Below are 15374 nucleotides of genomic sequence, written 5' to 3'. Positions count from 1 at the left end.
GATCGTATTCATGATGGTGTTCTGAAGATTTCCTCTTGGCCGGGCGTGGAGCGTCTGGGGATCTCTCGGAACGGTGACGCTGGGGATGGTGCTCCGCGTTTGATACAGGGTGAGGAGGAATAGGCTTCTGCACCAAGCAAGTAAACGGCACACATCAATATTATCGTTGTTTTTTTAATTCTTAAAAAGATTCTTGTTGACGCTAGTGCGCGCAATAAATAAAATTATAAAACTGCTAGATCCATTTATTTTTCCTTTTTTTTAGGCCTCAGGTCTCCAACACGTGTCATTGGGCTAAAATTAAATAACAATATAAATAGATAAAAGCGATTTTTTTCCCCCCCTTTTTTCAAAAGACAGACCTCAGTAAAATTTTGGAAGCATCAACAGTATATAAACAATGTTTTCTTTTAAATGCAAATATATTTTTCAGGGCTTAAATCCTGCAAGGTGGTTCTGACTTATTAGACGAATGGTATAAGTCCAATACCAGATTTTTTTTTTCTTTTTTTTGGGAATAAGGTTAGTAATCTTTATAAGTCCAAAACCAGAATAATTAGTGATAAAATTGATTTAAAAAATAAACCCATATAAAAATAAGAATGTTATTAACACGAGTTAAGGTAGGTTTAATATTTTATTAAACAATATTTTTATACATTAGAAAGGTATGAACAGGAGAGAGAGAGAGAGAGAGAGAGAGAGAGAGAGAGAAGGAATGAGAATGAATTAGATTTTTTTTCTAAGTGACGCAGATTGATGACGTGGAGTTATTTTAGAGCCATTACATTGAATGGAAGGTTAGGATTTGAGCTATTGCACCCTGTGCAATACCCTAGGTATTGCACGGGATATGAATCCCTCCTTTCTCTCAGTCTCCCTCCCTTTCTCTTTCTTTCTTCTTTTTATTATTATTTTTAAATGAGAAATGCTACGTTCACAACAATTTTACAACAAATCACAGGTGGTTAGTTGTTATTGATTTAAATTTGAACCTAACACTAAGATTACTTTTTTATCCCAACAATAACAACTAATAACAACCTGCCACTTAAAATTTGTTGTAAAAATATTGTGAACATATCATTTCTCTTTTTAAATATAAAATCGAAACCTCTGAAACTCTCACAATTTTTCACATCATCATTTTAATTTATAAAAAATTTTAATTTTTTAAACTAAATAGTGAGATAGTCCTAACAAGAGTCTCTTATATATATATATATAACATCTCACTCCCTTCTCTCATCCGCTTCTCTCAAACCCTAAAACATCTCACGTAGCCTCTTTCATTCACTTCTCCTAAACCCTAAGAAAACACACAAAGGCTAAAACTAAGCACATATTAAAGGATGTAATCTGCTATTCAAAATCATATTTTTCCTGGCAAATTCACCAATTTTGTCACTGTCCCTCTGTAATTCTCTCTCTCTAATGATTTTGCTAGTGTAAACGAATTTAAAAGTGGTATCTTTTGTTTATCTATTTTTTATTGGATTGCTTAATTGGTGACTAAACAACAATAAACATTTACCTATTTGGCGGCTAAGCAACAAAGAATGATCATATCACGTTACCTAGAATTGCCAGATCTCCTTTGATTCGTTTCATTATTGTTGGACAATTTTTGAATCTGCATAGGATTTAATGGACTCTAAAACTATGGGGACAATTTGAGAGGTAATTTTTTGTTTTGTTTTAATTATTCCAATCTTTTGTTAAATTTGATTGCAATAGTAAGTTTATAATTTAATCTCCATTATGAGTTCAAATTTAATTTTAATTTCATGTACCGGTTTAATAGTTATCATCATTGAAAGTGTCAAAGTTTATAATTTTAGAACAAACTTACTATTGCAATCAAATTTAACAAAAGATTATGTTGGAAGCCTATATTATTTGCACCTTCAAAGTGTTTGACAATGTTTGAACCAAATTTTTCATCAATTAGGAAGAACTGGATAAAAAGAAACTTAGAAAAGCTTTCTATCCTTACTGAAATTGTCTCACAATAATGACTATATTTTTTTGTTTTGTTTTTATAATTTGTAGGTTCTGAATCTTTTGATTTTTAATTTTATTGTCTTTTGAAAGTTTGACCATCTGAATTTTTTGAAGGTAACCTATCTTTCTCTTATATTTCTCTATTTGGTAGTTATATATATATATATAATTTTTTTTGTTTCAATAATTTCTAGGCAGTGCCAGTGAATTTTCTGATTTTTTTTTATTTCTTTCGGAAGTTTTAACATCATAATTTTTAAGTTAATTTTTTGCAATATCTAAATTTGTTAGCCAGATGTTTTGCAACATGTTGCATGTTCAAGCAATGGTTTATTCATCAAATTGTAACTCAAAAAGATAGGAGCAATTCACGCAATAGTATAGTTTCATAATCAATTTAAAATTTTATAAAATTATTTTAGTATATTATAAATAGGTAAGTTCCTATGCGTTGAATGGATTTCCGACTAGTTTTTAAATATAAATAAACTACCTGAAGAGAAGAGATAGCTTAGTAGTAGAAAACTCTTACAAGTTACGGCCCATAACACCAGTGATTTTTTAGTGTATACGGTTTTAAAGCTTCTACTAGCTCAACATTGCTCCCACACTCATTGCTTTTTGAGCTTCTTGCATCTCATCATTGCTCCTACACTTGGCTGACCAAGAACTTCAGTTAAGAAATGAAATGAGAATCTCTGAAACTCTGAAATGTGAAGAAATGAAATGAGAAAAAGAAAAGTTAAAGCCAACGGTAATATCAGAGGTAGTGGGTCTAACTCAACAAGTCTCTGCACATGGGTCCCACAGTGCCATTGAAATTCAAGTTTGAAGTTTTGGACACTCAAAAAAATTGTTCCCGGTTCAAACTCAATTTTTTGAGTTTTGAGTGATGAAAAGAACACTCAAAAAACTTTTCAAGCTTTTTTTTTTCGTGTGAATCCCACATGTTTTGGATGATGGGTGATGAAACTGAGTTATATAACTCAGTTCCACCCAATCCAAACACCCTCTTAAGTTTTTATTTTTCTTGCTTGCAATTGTTTGAATATAGCCCTCGCATTTCAATCATCTCCCATGCGCTTCATTTTTAAACATAATTGCTCTGTTTGTGGTGCAGAAAACAACAATTCACTTAGTATTTTCAACAATGTAGGCATTTTCTCACTTAAATTGGAGAGTAAAAGTTAATTTTTTTAATTTTGCCTACTTAATTTTTTAAATACACTTTCTAATAGACCGATAGGATAAATTTATGAAAAAAAAAAAAAAAATTAAGAGATAAAATCTTAGATTGTTGGACTTGCATTTTAAGAGTTTACTCTCTTAAATAGAGAGAATTTTGGCTTTAGCTAAGCTGTTGGAGGTGTTCTAGCAAAATCCCAAACTTGTTGCTTCTTGTGAGAGAGAGAGAGAGAGAGAGAGAGATTGTCTTCCACAGACTACAGTTCACTTAGGTTTATAGCATTTGCTCACAGTACTAGTAGATCTGCCAAAGTCGGAGTCATGTAACAACTCAACTACTCAAGCTACAACTTGTGGGATTCATTATCACTGACAACTTGAACTAGCACTGTGACTGCGTGCATGTAGCCAATAGAAAGAAGTATTTGTTTATCACTTTCACTTAAAGTGCCATTTTTCTCTTCAAATTACATTCAAAACCATACCATGTCATATTTGCAATTACTGTTAACTACGTCAATGGCCGGGCATTTTGAGGGTTTTTTTTCCCCTATGAAAGTGAATATCAAATGAAAGCATTAAAAGACATAAGCATGTCTAATCTATGGGGCAATCTGATATTAACATTTTGGTTAGAGTTCTAATCAATCAGTAAGAATGTGAGCCTGGTAAGTAAGCTTTTGAATGATGCTCCTATATGATTCTATATGTAAATGGTAAAGATTTTTGCTTCAAAAGAATAGAAATCAGGATCTTACCCCACTTCTAAATTCTTCACTAGAAATGGCACCGCACCACTTTTAGCAAAGTTGCCACAATCACTCAGAATGGCAAAGCTTTAATAGATTGCTCTGACAGGACCTCTTCTTTTTGGGGTCAGTGCTTGGACGAATAACATTTGGAATTTAACATAAAGAAGGAAAAATAAGAAAAATTTTATTTCGCTTTGTAATGACATACACTGATACATGTGGGATAGATTACACCATTATAAGGACAAAGAAGAAAAAAAATGTTTGGTAGTAAAATAAATCAGTTAAATTTTGTCAGATTTCAGAGGCCAAAGTAACACACTTTTTAATGGTTCATGAGCTTTTTAAGGCTGATAATGCTTCCTTGGTTGTAGCTGAGATAACGGCATCTGAAGCATTTGGCAAGTAATAATATTTTCCTGCAGAACCAGGATTTTGAATGAGTTTACGTTAGTCTTCACAGAATGAAGAACAATGAGTTTTCAAGTAAACCAACCTTGAGCGACTCTTGCAATTTCCTTGGCAAAACCAGTTGAAACAAACTTATTTTCTGTGTCAATGACAAGAAGAGACATCCCTGCTTTGTATATTTTCCCAGCCACTTCCAGAATCTCATCCTTTATTGAGCACGTAGAGATAATCATTACCACTTAGGCCAAATTTATCACAAAATTCTTAGATTCAAATATGCAAAATTTGTAAGCACCTTACCTATTCTGCACGAGATTTGCAAATGAAGCATTGGAAAGTTAATGGGTTTGACATGCAAGTTAACGGGTTTGACATGAAAGTTAATGGATTTGCGGAAGCAGGGGACATTTGATACTAGCCTATTCTTTTGAATAATCAAATATTCTCTACACAAGTTTTATGCAATCTCAGAATAGACGGACCATTATCAGACAATGATAAGAAGTTTGACCAAAACAACCTTCCAAGTAAGCCATCTATTAGCAGGTCCAACACTGTCATTACTAATGCCATGTGTCGAATTAAAGTATCAAAAAATTTACCTTCAACTCTTGTGATGAAGGTCTTGGGGCATCAGTAGCTGCAGCAGCTTCAGGGTCAGTGGATCTTTTCAGTGATATATTGGCTCTACCATCAGTTATTGCAACAATCATTATGCGGCCAACATCACCACTCTTCTCTGCATTCAGCCCAACCCTGACAGCCTAAGCAAAATTAAGGCAAACGAAAGGTCAGTTAACATTTAGGAACCATAGCTCTAATTACTGGGAGAGATTAGGAAATTGGAAATTATACTGTGCAAAAAGTCAAGAAGCCAATGATAAAATTAAGTGAGAACTTAGAATTGGAGGTTCTTTTGCCATTAATTAGAGACAGAGAGAGGAAATATGTAAATAGAGTTGTGTGATAGAGAACAGGGACATGTCGGTCACTTTGGAATTACAAGGACAAAAATGGTTGAAGGCAAGGGTGGAAGTCATTCACAATATTCAAGAAACAAGTTTCCCGATTTCCACTACAGAGATGCCTAACTAGAATTTACCATTATGGGGTAAAAAGAGGAACAAGATTGAAAAGTTTTTTCAAGATGCCTTTAGTCAAAAAGATACCAAATTCACATACCACGGAAAGGCCATGAGCCAGGGGAGAACCTCCCCCACATGGAAGTCTCTCAAGACGTTTCCTTGCCATTGCAATTGATCTAGAAGGAGGCAGGAGAACTTCAGCAGAATCTCCACGGAAAGGGATGATAGACACCTATTTAAAATCATAAGTTGATACATCATAAAGGTTAATATCATGGAAATTCAAAGAATCTTATTATGTATCTTTTTATGGTTTGCTAATTAGCTGAATGCTTAAGTACATAAATATATTTTAGATGAAATAGTTGCAGGCAGGACATTGGCTTCAACAATATATTTATATTTCCATTCTGTAATGATTACTCTAGAAAAGGGATTTACGGTAGTCATGGTATATACAGCTGTCGTTATAATATGTTTATAATAAAATGGTATGTAAAATGGGATGTTATGTTGTACCCCTGCCTTTGACCATTCAAAATTACTTCCCCATCTTGTCCCATTTAAATATTCTATCATTCACTATACTGCTTTCCATGACTTGCATATACACTATGATGTATATATGCAAGAGCCCACTATTTGACTAGAATGTTAGTTTGCTTCACTCTTGTTTCCTTTCAATTTTATTTTCAGCATGAACTATGTCAATGAACTGAAATCACCATCCTAACCAATTTCTCTTTAGTTCAATGCTGTTGTAGAACACTAGAAGCCTCACATCATATTTTGTTGTGTGTGAAGGCACGCCCAACTTGACATCCTAGTGCCTTGAGCAATAACACAAGATTTATGAACCTAGCTTTTTGGCCTCTACCCACAGGAAGTTGTCACAAGAGGACATTCATTCTCTCTCTCTCTCTCTCTCTCTCTCTCTCAACACAACCCCAAATACCAAATCAATCAACCACCCCATGAGCCATTGCTAAAACCTCAACTCATTGCTCTCCGAATCCACTCTAGCTCCCACAGTTGAAGGCATTGGTGATGCCAGTTATCACCATAACAAACATTGGTGATGCCAGTTATGACCATAACCAACAGAGACCAAGACCAAGACCATCTAATTGATGCCACATCCCATAAGCACTGTTCTATACTTGGGGATCCCACTCTTGAATGATATATACTGAGAACCTTCTCTTGAGAATACTTTATAATAAGCAAAGACTTTTAGAATTAAGCAAATAATTATTTCTATACTTGCTACTAGCTGATCACTGATTTACAAATTCTTTAAAGTAATTTATTATTAGTGCAAAGCAATCAAAACTTTAAAGTTTCCTTTTCTTCATAACTTTACGTCTGTGTTTAAATTTTTTGGAAAAAAGAAAAAGGGACTCCTATGCAGTATTTACATGTCAATTATTTCATAGTTTAAACTCTGTTCATCCCTTTACCAAATAAGGAAAATCTTATCAAGAAATTAGAGTCATAAAAAAATCTAAGTTTAAGTGTACAGAAACTTTTGCTTTAAAAAAAAAAAAAAAACAAAAACAAATGAGAAGCCTTTAATTTATGCAACCATGAAAGCTCATAAATTTTGTTTCCCATTTCAAGTCACCTGATCCCTGCTTGTATAACTTTCTGCAAGTAGCTTAAGTGCTGCACCTTTTGCATTCTGCATTCTATTCAGAGCCATGCTTCCACTTGCATCAACCAAAAATATAACCTGCCATAATTTTTTTTAAAAAATTCAACACAAAAAAAGATTATAAGTGTTCACAGTAGAAAATTTTAAATCAATCATCATTAATAGTTGAGACTATCTGTAAAGAAGGTCCAATATTCTGAAATTGAACCGGACTCTTTCAGTATGATATACTAATACCAAAAGTGATACGAAACAGTTTCAATTCTTTCAAAAAATTGAAGGACAAACAAATGACACAAGACTACAGTTTTACTACCAATGCTCCTGCTTTTCGTGCCATTCTCTTTGCCCTCATATCAGTTTTCTCCACAAAAACTTTCCTATTGCTTTGAGTGTTCTTCTCCCTACGCAACTTCTGATATGGTGCAGCTGCTCTAAGGGTTGCATCAACAGCTAATCTCTTTACAGGGCCCTGTTAAAGAAGAAGAAGCTTGTTAAGAAAAAATGGACGAGTAGAGGAAAATTTCATTGAAAAACACAATTTAAGATTTTTGAGACTCTACAAAGGACTGAAAATTGAATGCTTATTTTTGAAATTTCAAACACACAAAACGAGAATAGGTTGAAAATGGCATAAAAAGCAAAGAGTAGATGTTATGTCCCTGTCAGCAAAAAAAAAAAAAAAAGGTGTGTGGGAGGGAGCGCCAACCTTTGGGAGCATTGGCTTTATATATCGGCCTCTATCCTCGGAAAATATGACATTCTTTGCTCTCCCAGCCTTCCCCCGGCGTCTCTGTGCTTGTTGTGCAAAGAAGAGAAGTTTCTCATCCACTAAACCCCCTTCTGCATCAAAGATAAACTCTTCAGGTATTTGCTCCTGCTCCTGTTCATTTTCTTCATCATTTTCATCCTGCTTATAAAGAGCTTCATGTTAAAAACAAACCTATACTTCACTTTCAAACAATTTTGGAATACAAGACAAAGGGAAAGAGATTGAATTTAGGAGTATGGTAAAGTTAACTTAGCAATAATCAGCCAAAAAAAAGGCAAACCCTAATTTTTTATTTAATAAACCTCTTGTTCGTCCTCCTCATTCTGCTCCTGCTCAGATTCTTGATTTTGTGGAGGGGGTGGCGGGGGTGGAGGCTGCTGATTTTGCTGTTCTGGTGGATTCTCATTGATGATTGAACGAGGAAGAATGACCAATTCTACCTGTCTTAGATAATTATTAGAAAAGAAAGTTTGTGCATGTTACTATGATGCAGATATGAAAAATCGAAACTGTTATGCAGTTTACTTTAATGCAAATGATTTAAGGGAAATGCTTTAAGCCCTTGTTTGCCAGTCTCAAAATAGGATTCCAACTGTATTATTCCTTATGCCCTATCATGTTTCTTTTTCTTCATTCTGTAGATGCAACAAAATGACCAGAGGAAGACACAGCTATTCTACAAAGAACAGAGACAAATTCATCTACCATTAACAGCAGTCTAGAGTAAAATACTATGCACAAAGAATTGCAAGGGAAGCAAAGGTTGACATTGACATGCCCAGATTGTAATATGGGTCTCACAAGAATTTAAAGCTCAGGTTTGAGCGTTTTACATTCAAATGATGATAACGATATGCAGCATATGATTTCCATTTGTTCTAAATATTTGTTATTGTTTTGCCCATTTCAGCAAACTAACTATCAGATTAGCAACAACACTAAAGCTATTATCTATCTTTCACAGCTCTCCAGAACTCACACTAGCCCTTTTTTCCCATGTTTTTTGTGAAGTACACAATCTTAGAAATTATACTTTATTTATTTATTTTAATTCCAAATTCACCACTGAAGCTGGTTATAATTTTGAATGAAAAACCAGTGATTAGGTCGTAGTAAGACTACCGATGTAGCCCCAGTATCTGGATAACTCCTAAAAGAGATTGTTGTCTTTATTAGAGATAGTTTTAAAGTCTTCCAACTAAAGGTATGTGTCCAAGTTACATCTGACGTCAACTGCAATTTGCAAAGGACTCAGCTTTGTAATGGCTCCAGAATTTGTTTTCGGCAAGCTTAGTGATAGAAAATGTATGGTGACCAGAATTTGGTTGTAGCACTAAAAATTCTGTACCAAATAAAAAAGGTTGAAATTGCTAAAAAAATTTACTTTTGTAATTCTTTAAATGGACCAAAATCATTAGTCAACGCATCACAGAATTTGCTCTAATGTTTTCCCTGCCTTGAATTGATGGAGAAATCCAAATTTATTTCATAACTTTTTAATCTTTCCATAGGCAAAGCCTATACTTAATCGTCTATTCCCATTATGAAGCCACTGTAAAATTCAGAATTAAGAACATTCAGAATCTTTTTTTTTTTCCTCTAAAACTTTTAGGACCTTCCTGATGTCCGATATTATCATCATATCTCCCTATTGCATAAACCAGCTCTGCATACTTAATATGGTTTTCCATCCCATCTATTCATGTCCCACCAAAAATTAAGTCTAGCAATTTATATCTTGGCTGACACAAACTACTGACCTACATTTTGATGTGTAAGTTGAGACAAAGTGGATGCTTAATGTTGCAGGCCAGAATAATTGACACTTGTATTGTCGCTTGTAGTAATAATAGCTCAAGATCTTAGCAAAGGAGTTTTGGTAGAGACTGAGCATATGAGCATAAGTGCATTAAAAAAGGCATGCTTTGTTTTCTTTGATAAATAAAAAGTACAAGATATGTGCTACACGATTTTTTTTTTTTTTTTTTGAGAATAAAATAACTTTTTGATTTAATAAAACACAACTGGGCAAAGATTAATAGAGATTTCAATAACAAATGTCCAGTGCTACCATACACGATATGTAGATGAAAAGAAAAACAGGAAGGCAGGAACTATCACGTTATATCATTTCCCAAAGAAAACAAACAAACAGAAAGGAAAAGAGTTTTAAGGCCACCACTCATCAAGGTTGAGAAATTACTATAGCACATATGTTCCAGAGAAAAGATCCAAAAAAATCCAAAGCCACTGGTGCATGCACATAGCTTAAGATAGAAAATCATGTTTGTTATTTTTTCAGAAGAATACTTAACAGCTTTTTTCAGGTCGTCGACATTGACTTTTTCTCGTCCCTCTAGCGCAGCTAAGCATTTTGCAACACGGGCAGCATATAGCTCAGCTCTGTGTCCCTGTAATGAAAAAACATTCATTTAATAGATATGTAATTGTGGTCCAGATTACAGAATCAGTTCAGTATGCAAAAGCTTATATTCATGCACATCCATATATACGTATACATCTACAGACATGTAGACACCACATTTTGTACCCCCTATGACTCAACATGTGCATGCACACACACACACACACACACACACACACACACACACACACAATGGTATCATGATTAAGAAGAGGTAAAAATGTGCTTTCTAAACAATGGTATTATGTTTTGTTGTAACCATTATAATCAGCACCCTTGAATGTTGAGACGTATTTTTCTAAATGTTTGCCAATGAGCTCTAGCTCAATTGGAAATTTTTTATTAAAAAAAAAAAAAAAAAAAAAAAAAAAAAAAAAACCTTTTTCTACATATATATACATGTGTGTGTGAATTTATTTTTAATCACTGTGACACCTTTAACTAAAACCAATGCCAATGTTTTACAAAACTTTTAACTCAAAAGGCAGATGATCCATGTCTCCCACAACATCCATTGGTACATGAAATCCCCTGTTGTCAGTCCCTCCATTCAACATCTAATCCTGAACACTGCACACCATGGAATACCCCCAAGTATAGGAAAAAATGCTCACAATTTCCTCTATATTGCACTATGGAAAGCCAAACTACAATAGAATATTGTTAGAGTTGGATCTTTTTAGAAGAGTTGATTGATTGTTAGTACTTAGTGGTGAGATTTTGGGATAATGTGCAGTATGGATCCACTCTGCTATTTATGCAAAGACAAAACTAGTGCTACCGTTGTCACCAAAAGACTAATGGCAGAACTATGAGCCCAAATGGTGCTACAAAAAAGAAGAAAATCAGCTTGAATTCAGGCATTATTTAATTTAATTGGGTATTGGTCATAGAGCTTAGTAAAACCAGCTTCCTCCTCAATATGGATGATCCTGAATGCAAGTCTTCAAGTCTATTAGCAGCTCAAATTGAGTAGGATGCAAGATTGACATTTGGGCTTGACTTAATTTTATTTTGTCAAAGGAAGTGAATGAAAACCATGAAAAATTTACAAAAACTAAGAAAGGGTTTTACAGTCAGAACCTGGCAACCACCTCGAAGGGCTTCCATTACAATGTACTTCAATTGTTCTCTGCTGATAGTAACATCCTTCAGATACTCTCTCGCCAAAATAATCTGCAATGTGTAAATAAGTACATAAATCAATTTGTTGTTTAATAAAAGAACTAACCTATAAACTGTCAACATTATATATTCCATAACAACAAAAAATAAAACATCTAATAAACATCAGGATAATAGAAAGCTTTGAAATTAAATTATATTCCTGCAAAAACTATGGGTAAATATGTTATGAACATTTACATAATTATATCAGAGTCATCAAATTGTTCAAGTAAATTAAGCACCATGGTTATCAGAAAATAAAGTTAAAAAACTTCTTTATTATATGTGAGAAAAACCTTCTCCTTGAACTGCTGATGTCCAAGTCCAATAAAAAAAGAGGAATTTGTCTTACAAAAGAGAGACATCAAAGCCATTTAACTATCCTTTTTTAATGTCCAAGTAATACCGAACAAGAATTTTATCATCCTTCCAACATAAATAAGTGATGATAAATATAAGATAATTGTTCTGGAATCTGTACTATTTTTGCTTTTCCTTCCCACAACAAAACACCATGTTCTTATGATGGTGATGGGCAGAACCCCTCCCTGTTCTCTGATTTATTTTATTGCATACTTGCCTGAGTTTTTGCCAAGTCTGTTTCTTCCTCAACCATTTTGAACACTTCATTACTACGCTCCTGAAATTGTGTTGCAATTCCAACAGCTGCAACACGATCTTCAAAACTCATTGGAAGATCTGCACTGCAGAAGAAGTGTATCATTAGTAGAAACGGAAAGAGAATCAAGGATAGCTAACTTATTCAATAAGCTAATTACAAGGTTTGTACCTCAAATTAATTGCAATACGATCTAGCAAGTGCTCACGTACGGCACCCTCTTCTGGATTGTAAGTAGCAATAAGGAGTGGCTTGCACGGGTGCCTAAAGCTGATTCCCTCCCTTTCCACGATATTAACTCCTTCAGTTAATACATTAAGTAGCAAATTACTAATACCCTCATCCAACAGATTTATTTCATCAACATATAGAACACCTCTATGAGCTTCAGCAAGAAGGCCTGGCTGGAAAATAGTTGATCCTGTTTTCACAGATTCCTCAACATCAACAGATCCAATGAGTCTGTCTTCTGTGACTCCAAGTGGAATCTGTGTCACGAATTATCTAAGGTGATTAGGCAATGAATATAATCTAAATATGCATGCCTTCTCTCATGAAAAGTACCTGAACAAAAGGAGATCTGACTATTTGAGTCTTAACATTACCAGCAGAATCATATTCTACACGTTCACTTAGGCCATCTTCCCACCTTCAAAAAATTTCAACAGTCACTATTTTGAAAGGAATAAATGTTCATTACCGTCATCACATCATATAGAAGAAAATAAACACAAGAAACATTATTAGGTCAAAATATTATTTTTTTAAATAAGTCAAATAATTTTATTCAGAAAATAAACGAAAAAAGGTACATAATACATGTCCTAACCTGGTCCTGAAATTTACTTTTTGAAGTTCAAGCTATCTAAGAATTCTATAAAAAAAAAAAAAATTATAAAAAAATTATTAAAAAAAAAAAAAAAAAACCATGAGGCAATATTTCCTAAAACAAACTTCCAAATGTTATCATATTTAAATAAGTTTAACCTGAAGAATAATAGCATTTCAACATCTTATCTTAATGCCACGACTCTTTTTACAACTTTACTTGCTTCTCAACTGAAATATGACCACAAAAGTGCACATATTTTATAAAAACACTCTTCCATTTTTCTTGATAATTGGGTCACTACAAAACTTTGTAGCTAAATGGGGAAGGCTAACAAATGTGTAACCTTACTCTTCCGGGCAGGCTAGATCTGCATTTGCTATTGAACCAACAACTACATCAATTGGTGGCAAAATTGCATGTAACCCACGTGCCATTACTGTCTTAGCTGTTCCTCGCTTTCCAGATATAGCAATGCCTCCAATCTCACGGTCAGTTGCTCCAAGCAAAAGAGCAGTTTTTATAGCATCCTGTAAAAATAATTAGTTTCACAAAAGTCAAAAAACAATGTAACTATGTAAGTAACCAACAATAGTTTTTTTTTTTTCTTTTTTGGATCCCAGGTTAACTGATTAAGAAAACCTGTACAGAAGTACCTAGCCAAGTACTTCCCAAACAGAAATGACTTGAAAATTTTTAAGACATGCTGACATAAATTCCCAAACCTGTACAGAAGTATTCTACAATGCACAAAATAATCAGTGTTAGCCCATCCTCTCCAGATAAAGGCCACGTCTTCAATTGAAGCATGAATCCTATCCTTCAACATCTCTCTACTAATGTTATATTGTCATTTTTTTTTCTCTTTTACACATATTACCATCTTAGCGCCTATGTAATTTACAGTTAGATTACATTGAAGGCCTCATGCAACAACAACAACAACAACAAAGCCTTAGTCCTAAATGTCTCAAAATTATGTTTTTTCACTTAAAATTGTAACTTCATCAACCAACATTACCGCACATGCTAATAAAGCACATGAGTTATTCTCATCCTAATAGATCCAAAAGGATGAAGCTCAAAGTCAAAGGCTAAATTAAATTTACCTGAAAGTAAAAAGCTTGTGTTTGCCCACTAAAATCATAGTACTAGTTAGTGGTTACCAAACCACATAGGCAGCATATGATTAGTTACCAAACCACATGGACAGCAAGTAAGCGCAGGAAAACGAAATTATACAAATCATAACATTATAACTGAGCTCGGCTTCAGATTTTCAATGTTAGCAATGAGTAATAGAAATAAATGCCTATTGATAATATACACACATGATATTTAGCATACATGGTTACAATTGAATTTGGTAATAAAATTACCAGTTTATGACTTTTTTTTTTTTTTTAAAATAATTTGATAGTTGGGGGAGGGGGCATTGAACCTTGGATGGCTTCGTTCTCTTGGCATTTCATAATTTGCAAAATACCATGTGGCACTTTGTTTTCTCATGTGGTGTAATCAGAGAGAGTGTGTAATTTCAGGCCTGAGCAATTCATATAATTAAACCCCACCTTCAGTACCGTAAAAAGAACAAAGTGTCAAACCCATTAACTAATCCAATGAAACATAACAAACTAACAAACCCCATTTCCAAAAGAGAAACTAAATAAAACCCACTTACAGTTCAACCACAAAAGACCAAACAAATGGAACCTTTACCAAAAAAAAACAAAAACCCATTAACCAATTCATTCACAAACACAAAATTAACAAACCCAAGACACCATTTTCGAAAGGCACAAACACATAGAGAGAAGAAAAAGATTAGTACTTGGCCAACAACAGCAGCAAGAGGAAAGTAGACCCTTCCAGAAGGAGTAGGAGTATTGGAATCGGGCTTATCAGCAGTGAGTACGGCACCATTGCCGGAATCAACAGCTGCTTCTGCACGCACAACGCGAGACCGAGGACTCCGAAGCCGTCTAATTGGGCTCAAAGAAAAAGAAGAAGCAAAGGAGAAAGGAGAGAGAAGAAGAGGGTGTGATTTGAAACTGAATGAGACAACTACTCTAGAAGAAGAGGATTGAAGCTGAGAAATATATGTAGTAGGAGCTGAGCTTGAGATCCTTAATGCCATTGGAAATTGGCAAATACAGTGAGAAACAGAGAGTGAGAGAGAGAGAGAGAGAGATGTTGAGCTGAGCTCCTTTCTTATCCGTTACTGTTACTGAATTCAGTCTGTTATACGTTGTTCTGATTCCTTTGGATGGCCACTGCTACTCTGTATGCACGCGCTGTTAACTGCGCGTGGACTCATTTTCTTGACCAAGCCACTAAAGTTCGTGTCTGCAGGTCGGGTTTGGTCAGATTGTTTGCCACCTCAATATTGGGTCTTAGAGCATTCGCATCAGTCCGTATAAATTTTCTATCTATTTAACATGGAAAAACCTATTTTTTCTATTTTACACATC

The 15374-nt window shown here is 34.3% G+C and overlaps 1 protein-coding gene across 1 annotated transcript; it reads right to left on the bottom strand.

The window, feature by feature from the left end:
- Positions 1 to 4100: 4100 nt before the first annotated feature.
- LOC112035631 (magnesium-chelatase subunit ChlD, chloroplastic) lies at positions 4101 to 15127 on the bottom strand. Its single transcript, XM_024068463.2, has 15 exons — positions 14735 to 15127; positions 13255 to 13433; positions 12639 to 12723; positions 12246 to 12562; positions 12036 to 12159; positions 11372 to 11464; positions 10179 to 10274; positions 8166 to 8303; positions 7801 to 8001; positions 7408 to 7563; positions 7062 to 7169; positions 5535 to 5669; positions 4955 to 5116; positions 4438 to 4558; positions 4101 to 4360 (listed from the first exon to the last, which is right to left on the bottom strand). The coding sequence occupies exons 1-15, from the start codon at positions 15038 to 15040 to the stop codon at positions 4275 to 4277; spliced, it is 2307 nt and encodes a 768-aa protein (XP_023924231.2). The 5' UTR covers positions 15041 to 15127; the 3' UTR covers positions 4101 to 4274.
- Positions 15128 to 15374: the final 247 nt, after the last annotated feature.

The sequence above is a fragment of the Quercus suber genome, unplaced genomic scaffold, assembly GCF_002906115.3.
Source record: "Quercus suber isolate HL8 unplaced genomic scaffold, Cork oak 2.0 scaffold_23, whole genome shotgun sequence".
In the NCBI taxonomy this organism is placed as follows: domain Eukaryota; kingdom Viridiplantae; phylum Streptophyta; class Magnoliopsida; order Fagales; family Fagaceae; genus Quercus; species Quercus suber.
Note: the sequence above shows the minus strand (reverse complement) of the source record. Positions and strands in the feature narration are given on the sequence as shown.

Excerpts from the sequence above, each read along its gene's own strand:
- LOC112035631 (XM_024068463.2), bottom strand. The coding sequence starts at position 15,040 with ATGGCATTAAGGATCTCAAGCTCAGCTCCTACTACATATATTTCTCAG. Across the intron at positions 11,465-12,035 it reads CAGACTTGGCAAAAACTCAG|ATTATTTTGGCGAGAGAGTA; the intron begins GCAAGTATGCAA and ends TACACATTGCAG. Across the intron at positions 8,304-10,178 it reads TCGACGACCTGAAAAAAGCT|GTAGAATTGGTCATTCTTCC; the intron begins GTTAAGTATTCT and ends TATCTAAGACAG.